We start from the raw sequence: 8,114 nt of genomic DNA, 5'->3' as shown, positions 1-8,114 counted from the left end.
CTTTTTTTTTTTTTTTTTTTTTTTTTTTTTTTTTTTTTGTACATGTAAATGTTACCCATCACCATGCTTTAAAATTTTTATTTTGTTTTTTTTTCTTTTTCATTTCCTGCACATTTTTTTTTGTATTAAAATTGTGATGTTGTTTATGTATACATACACATATGCATGCATTTGTATAAATACGTCCGTCCCTTTGTTTGTTTTTTGTAGTGACTTTTAATTGGTTAATTTGTGTAACATAAGGGAAAAAAACACATTTGAGGGAAAAAAAAAGAAAAGAAAGTAGCTATAATAGACCATTTCTGCGTGTCACTTTTGCGCATCTTTTTTACGCGCCATTTTTACGTTCCACTTTTATGCGCCCCCCTTGTGCGCACCATTTTTACTCACCAGTTGTAATGAATAATCTCACCAGAGATGGACCCAAATGACAGTAAAAACGCGGACCTGTCAGCCGACTCAACAAGTGAAAGACAGGAAAACGCGGCAGCAGGAATCGAAACGCAGGATGAAAATCCAAAGAACATAGATGAAGAAGAAAAAATTGCAGGCGTAGAAACAAATGAAAATGCTGCAACTGCTACCAATGATGTTGTAAATGACACAAAGGCGGGGGCGACGGACTTTGATACTTCGAATAAGGACAACAACTGTAGCATGGATGCTACTATCAACGCCACCGACGCGAACAGCCAAAATATTTCAAAGGGAAACTCGACCGAAAAACTGACGGAAAATGGGGAAATCAGAGAGGGTGATAATGGCTTGAATGTGCAAGACACGTCTAAATTGGTCAAAGAAGGAGATGAACACGTGAACAAAAAGGAGGCTGAAAAGGAGATCGAAAAAGAGTCTCAACATGAGACTGAGAAGGAGCACGAAAAAGAGAACTTTCCAAGTAGCCAAGTCAAACCCCTTGAGGGCGGCGCTCCCATGAGCAAACACCAAGATATCACCTTTCCCCCCAAAGTGCCCCCCACATTTAACAACAATGAGCCGTTATACATCGAAGTGAAAGGCCTCCTGCAGGTCCTTAACGCTCAGGATTTTGCCAAAAACATGAGTATGGAAAGTTTAAATTTAGGAAAAAAAAACGAAAATGTATCAATCAGCAAACGCTCACTTAGTGTGCCATACAAAGGAGTTTCGAAAGGCATTCCAAAGGACATTAACAACAGACAAAGCAGTAAAAGCAATAATGCAGCTGCTCAGAGGTTTCCAGGGTTGCCCAAATCAGCAGATCTGATGAAAAGACCCCCTCTGCCAATTAAGTCGCCCATAATAAATCCACCACTTACTACATTGAACAAAACTAACCTTCATAAGGAGGGAATTACTACAGGGAAGGCGTTAGACACTGGTAAAGGAAAAAGCATTTTTCGAAATTTACCAAAGAAAATCCCTTCACCGGAAGTAGTAAAGATAAAGCCCAAAGCAATGATTAAAATGAATTTTGTCCCATCCAAAGAAATTAGTAAAGAGGAAAAAGAGAAAGCACTGCTGCCAAAAGAAAAAACATTTTTTAAAATTCCTCCAAAAGTGTTACCCTTTCTGATTAAAGAGAAAAATGTTAAGCATAAGGCTCCTCCCAAGGGTAACATAAAACATACGTTGCATTATCTTAAGAGAGCTGTAGAAATAGGAAGCAAAGGAGTTGATGAATCTGCGACGGAAAGGAAAGAAGTTCCAAGTGGGAGGGACACTAGCAATACAAGAAAGAGCTTACTAATCACTCGAAAATTTATAGAAAAGCCAAAAAATACACAAAAAAGTAACCCCTTAAGGATGGAAGCTGTGAAAAGAGGAAAGGCAATTTTAGACACAAAGAAAATTTTAGCCAAAAAACCCATTTCCAAGATGCTAACCCAATCGAAGACAATGGAAAAGGATAGAAAGAAAAAGTTTCTGCTTAAGAGTATACAAGAGAAAGAGGCACAGCCGTCGGAGGAGGCTCCTCCTGTGGAGACCACTTCCCCTAAATTAGACAACACCGCAGATGTAGATGTTGAGAAGAGTCCCGAAAAGGAAGAAAAACCGACCGAGGAAGGAGACCACACGAAGAATGAACAGAGAGACGTAAATGAAGATACCAAGGAAGAACCTCCCCAGGTAGATAAGGAAGAGGTCGTAGTAGTTGACACGGAACACATCATAGAGAGGGAAAAAACGTTAGAACAAAAAAATGAATCCGAAATGGAAAATTGTGGGAAAGACATATACGACTTGATGAGAAGCGAAACGGAGAGGCCCGAAGGGGCAGATGAAGTAGTGGGGGAAGTGGTGGAGCAAGTCGTGGGGGTCCAACAGGTAAAAAAGGTGGACGATGGGGATGAGCACACCGATGCGAGTGGCGATAACGAGTTGGATGCAGTGATGGGAGAAAAAAAAGAGGAAAAAGAAGATAATTCCGAAAAGGCGGATGGTGAAGGGGAAAAGGGAAATTCGGATGGTAGCCGAAAGGGCGTAGGGCCGGAAGAGTTGGAAGAGGGAGAGAAGGGCGAAGAAACGATCCAACCAACGGAGCCAGCGGAACCGGCGCAGTCAGAATCAGACGAGAAAAAGAAGGGGCTCGAAAAACTGAACGAAGCGAAAGAGGCGAAAAGGACAAAATTTGAGGTAAAGAAAGGCGCGGACCAGAAGATAAACAAAAAGGTACCAAAAAGAGGCGATAACGCACCGGCAAAAAAGGATGAGGGTGGGGCGCCTCTAACCATGAAGACCATTGGAAAGGCTCCTCTAACCATGAAGACCATTGGAAAGGCCCCACTCACCATGAAAACCATTGGAAAAGCCCCACTCACCATGAAAACCATTGGAAAAGCCCCACTCACCATGAAAACCATTGGAAAAGCCCCACTCACCATGAAAACCATTGGAAAGGCTCCTCTAACCATGAAGACGATTGGAAAGGCGCCTTTAACCGTGAAGCAAAGCGCAAAGCCTGAATTGGTCCTAAAACACAAGGCAACAATGAAAGGAGTCCCAACGCTACTAAAATTAAAGACAGATACCACAGGAAACATAAAAGACAAGAAGAACTTAAAAAATGAAAAAAGCAGCGACCCGATAAAAAGTGCAACTAGCAAAAATTCGCCCCAAAGAAAGAGCACCCTTCCTTTGAAGAAAGTTAACACTTTTAAGAAAGCTACATTGAGCAAAAATTCTTTGAAAGATGTAGATGCAGAAAAGAAGAAGCTTCTAAAAAAGCTAGATACATCTATGAGTGATAAAAATGGGAAGATAGATGCAGAAAATGATTCCATTTCCATGTTAAGTAAAAATGTGTCCAAGAAAGTTTCTTCCACATCTATTAAAAACGCCTTGTCCATTTTTAAGAAAAAAACTTTGAGTAAGTCCAAGACGGACAATATTCATGAGATCATGTCGAGTGGAGGCAACCACAACGCAATCGTGTCGTCCAAATCAGAAAATATTCACAACATGTTGGAGCAAAAGAAGAAGGAGAGAGAAGCGGAAGAAGCAGCACCAGATGATGATGATGAATTATTTACAAAAAAGTTGCTAAGTTCGAAGGATCTAAGAGTGGGTGCAAAATCGAGCTCATCCAATGAGAGCGATCATCAAAATGCAAAGGAATCGCCTCCTCCCATGATAGAGAAGAATGAAGAAGACATCGGATCCAAAGGGGGACAAGAATTGCCCAAGATGGTAATAAAAAAACCGTCTTTGCAGAAATCCAAATCGCTTAAGAAGCTCAAGTCCAAGTCGAGCAAAAAAATGAGCATGAGTGATGACATGTCCATTGGGGAAGAGAAGGTAACTAAGAAAATGGCCAAGCTCAGTAGCTCCAAGAAGATAAAAAGTGCAGTATTGCAAATGAAGGTGGAGAAGAAAATGAAAAAGCTGAAATCAGAAACAACATTACACAAGGGAGCTAGCGGCGTAAATAAAATGAAAGATAAGAAGGGCCCCAAGAAATCTAAATCGACCACTGGAAATGGCAACAGTAAAGTTGCGAAAGAAGGAGTGGGTAGCGAATCCTTGCTGGAAAAGGAATTAGTCAAAATGAAGTCTTTTAAGGATAAATGGAATAACGATTTCGTGACTCCTAGGATAGGAGGCATGGATTCATCCAATAGCTTTTTTGCTCATGACAAATCGGAAATGTCTAACGCTGATGCGTCCGATGATAATGTTCCCCACTCCATTACCTCTCCTTCGGTGGCGTCCAAAAAGCTGCGAAAGAAGAAAAAAATGAGCAACCGCGTAAATGGGCCTATCCGCACAGATGACGCTCCCAAAAAGAGGGGAACCACCGGGAAGGCTAAAAAAATTGCCGCGAGCTCCAGCATCAAATCTATGGAGAATAGAACTGTGAGCGACTTGGAGCAGGAAGCACACCCCCTCCTCCCAGGCACACATAAAGACAGCACCACCACGACCACCAATACTAACACGAATACTAACACCAACACCAACACAAGTGGCGAAGAAAGAAGAAACAGCGGAGAAGCAAACGGGGGCATGTCAAACCTGAGAAACGCTTCCCTGTTAAATTTTAACCGAATCAAATCGGCCAACACGTTGAGGAAATTATCAGTCCAAGTGAAGTTAGAATCGCCCCCCACGGAAATGCCATCCCGAGGGGAACCCAATTTGAAGGTAAACAATTTATGCTCGAAAACGCCCGCAGTGGATACAAGGACAAGTGGGATGATCACGCAAAATACCAGTTGGATGTTTGACAAATGTTGCTCAGCGGGGAATACCATCCCTCACTATGTCTACGAGAGAAAAGAACCCGCGGTTCAGAACTTCAGCTCCCTCTTTAACGTCAATAATAAGTATATGCCGCAAAGCACGAATGCGCAAATGGCTCTCCTCTCTCGCAACAGCGTAAAGGTGTCAAATATTTACGAGTCTGATTTGCTGGGCAGGGGTGAGTGGGCGTTGAATAGGCAGATTCTTCGTGCGTCGCTGGGCGGCAACAAGGCCAACGACGGGAGCCCCTTGCGCAGACCGGTGAGCGGATTGGTCAGTAGGCCATCGAGAAGTCCGATGGTCAGCGGGTTGATGAGTAGCCGGCCAAGCAGGCCGATGAGCAGTCAGGTGAGCCGGCCAGTGAACGGTCAAATGGGCGGCCAAATGAGTGGTCAATTCAGCGGTCAAATTGGAGGCCGATTGAACAGCCAAATGAGCGGCCAATTGAACGCCCAACTTAGTCACGAACTGGACGGAGAGAATAGCCTCCCCCTGAGCTGCAAAATGAATTCTGGATCATACTCCAGCAAATCACTCCTAAATAATAGCAGTCCCCTAGAGTTAAGAAGAAGGCCATCCTGCAACACAACAATGAATTACTGCAGTTGTATATAGAAAAGGCGGGTTGGGGCGTCCTGCCAGAGAGAGAAGACTGCCCTTAATCGGTTCCCTGCGTTGATTGTTCCGGACGGTTTGGAGTGCTTCATGGTGGATAATTTTTCCCGTGGGGATGTTTCCCTCGCGAAGCGTTAGCAACAGCGTGAGCAAGTTATAAAATGTATACGCGAGTACGTACGTAGGTACATACATTATTTCAACATTTTACCAACGTGATGTTTTTTTTTTATTTTCCCCCACGCCGCAGTCATGTGCATACACACAAAGGGTTTTACCCTTATGAGTGACTACATGCAAAACGAGTGCGGCGAACATTTTTTTTCGTGTCCTCCAGACAGTCGAAAAAAATAGGGTAACTTTTGCAAAATTAAAAAAGGGGGACGTTCGCAAAGAGGGAAAAAATATCACTTAAGTATTACTTAGGCCAAATTAGCTGTTAAAAAAAAAAAAAAAAAGGGGGCACGCAAAATAAGACATGTACAAAATGGCTTCTCTTCCTAATATGCTCATATGTTCTGTTGTGTTATTTTTTTTTTCTCCCTTTTCCTATTAGTGGTTAGTCTTTGGACCCATCCTTGCACTTGTTCAGGTGCTCTTTCAAGTGGTCATTTTCGTGATACAGGTGGCTGATGTGCCTTCTGTATAAATCAATTTGCGTTTTGTACATAGACGGCAGATTTCCTTGGTTACTGGACAGCACTGGCTGTATGTCCCCCTCTTCTCCACTCGTACAGAACGGTGGTTTTACATCTGTCGAGGCCCCCTTTTGTGGCTCCTCTTTCGCGCGCACATTAACCGAATGGGCCTTAACCAAACGTTCATTTTTTCTACTGAGCCGCTTCTGCTTGTTCTTGAGCAAATTGTGTGTGTAAAAGAAAACGTCATTTATCACACTTTGTTGGAGCTTAATTAAATTTAAAGAGTCATTGTAGCTCTTAATTAACAGGGTTAGCATTTGCACGGTTTTTTCCAAGTGAGCAGAGTGGTTCACGACCTCATAGGTTGGCACAGGGACATGCTTTACCATCACTTGGTTATTAAAAATATTAAAATTGTTTTCCTCATCGCATGTTATAATTTGTTCTGTGTATGTAGAAAGGGACAAATAATTTTTATACAATGTATCATTAATAAGGGTTATATCATTTTCACTTAAAAAATTAGTCTGGGCAGATTTTGTATTGAATTTGGTTTTTCTCTTTTCTTTTTCTTTTTTTTTTTCTTCTTCTTCCTCTTTTTCTTTCTTCCTCTTTTGCTCTTTTAACTGCAAAAAGTTCAGGACGTATTTGTTTGCATAAATTACATTTTCACTGTCATACGTTATGTCCTGCTTATAGCCATTCGTGACTTTTCTTTCTGTCTGTTCATTCTTTATGGTACTTAACAAATTTAGTTCTTTCAGGAGGGAGAAGTTTTTAACCAGCCTGTTAGCAATTTTTATTTTGTCTTCCTTATACGTATCTTCGCACTGAATGTCTTGGCTAATCAGTTTGTTTACATCTCCTCTGCTCATTTTTTTGTGTCTCCTCCCCTGCCCTTTCCGTTAACTAATTCATGTTGGTTGCTTCGTCCCGCTGTGTCTGCGTGAGGGCATATGTGTACATAACGTACGTGTGTGCGCATATATAAAATGCAAATAAGCTATTAACGTGTTTTTCTCCCCCAACTTGGGGGTTGCCTTTCTTCACCCCCCTTTTGTAAGTCTCCCCTTGTGTTATGTCGGCCTCTTAACAAGTTGTAAAAATGTTCAGTGCTCTCTTTTGCAATTTCGCACTTTTCGTTCTTGTCGCGCCAGCCATGCTTGTTCGCTACTAAACTGTTCATGTGAAAATTTCCCCCAGCTTGCAGTTCTTCCCTGGTATGGGGAATGAACATATATTTGATGCATGCGTAGCATAATTATTACATGCCTATTTCGCGCATGTGATATAAAAGTGAAAAGGGACAAAAAAAAAAAAAGGGAAGGGGATGTGGAAACAATATTACACATGGGGCAAACAAATTGTGGGGGGAAAAAAAAAGTTCACCAGGCGCAGGACGCACATGGTACACAAACACGCACCGTGTTATGTTATACATGTACTTTTTTTTTTTTACGTTATGATATGCCCATGTTACGCGCATATGTGCACATGACAGGTAAACAGAAAAAAAAAAAAAATGTACTTCATGTATAACACGTACAAATCTCAGTCATGTGACATATGAGAAAAAAAAAAAAAAAAAGGGTTAAACAAAATGAAAAGTTTCGCTGCTTTAATGCAAATTCGTTTGTTCGAGTTTATTGGCGCCATTCGTTTTTCCATGGCCATTTTTTTTTTTTTTAGGTATCATACAAATGTTCAGCGTTTTGCATTTTCCTTTTTTGAAACATTGTATTTGTTTAGTGGAATGTTTATTAGCTCGTTCGTCTTTTTTTTTTTTTTTTTTTAAAAACCCCCATTTTCGAGTGCGGAGAGACCGCATGGAATTCTTTAATTTGTCCAATTCTGCTTTTTTGAATTTTCGAGCATTCTTTTAAAAGCGCGAAATGTGGCCAGTGCTGCTGCAGTTTTTGCAGTTTTGTGAAAAATTCTTTTAGAGACAGCCCTGTGTTGTTCGTTTCCCTCTTGAGTGTGAAGTGGCGACTTGGGGAAAGCAAGCTGTGAAGGTGTTTTTTTGTTTTTGTTCTGTTTTTGTTTTGTTCTGTTTTGTTTTTGTCATTTTTTTTTTGTTTTGTTTTTGTTATTTTTTTTTTTTTTTTTTTTTTTTTTTTTTTTTTTTTTTTTTTTTTT

At 41.0% G+C, this 8,114-nt stretch overlaps 2 protein-coding genes across 2 annotated transcripts; one reads left to right on the top strand and one right to left on the bottom strand.

Annotated features, from left to right (window-relative positions):
- Window positions 1-417: 417 nt before the first annotated feature.
- AK88_00350 (uncharacterized protein) lies at window positions 418-5,337 on the top strand (the record flags this gene model as incomplete). Its single annotated transcript, XM_012478001.1, has 1 exon — window positions 418-5,337. The coding sequence occupies one exon, from the start codon at window positions 418-420 to the stop codon at window positions 5,335-5,337; it is 4,920 nt and encodes a 1,639-aa protein (XP_012333424.1).
- Window positions 5,338-5,896: 559 nt separating this feature from the next.
- AK88_00349 (uncharacterized protein) lies at window positions 5,897-6,853 on the bottom strand (the record flags this gene model as incomplete). Its single annotated transcript, XM_012478000.1, has 1 exon — window positions 5,897-6,853. The coding sequence occupies one exon, from the start codon at window positions 6,851-6,853 to the stop codon at window positions 5,897-5,899; it is 957 nt and encodes a 318-aa protein (XP_012333423.1).
- Window positions 6,854-8,114: the final 1,261 nt, after the last annotated feature.

This window comes from Plasmodium fragile (assembly GCF_000956335.1).
Source record: "Plasmodium fragile strain nilgiri unplaced genomic scaffold supercont1.3, whole genome shotgun sequence".
In the NCBI taxonomy this organism is placed as follows: Eukaryota; Apicomplexa; class Aconoidasida; order Haemosporida; family Plasmodiidae; genus Plasmodium; species Plasmodium fragile.
The sequence above is the reverse complement of the archived record's forward strand: the minus strand, read 5'-3'. Positions and strand labels throughout refer to the sequence as shown.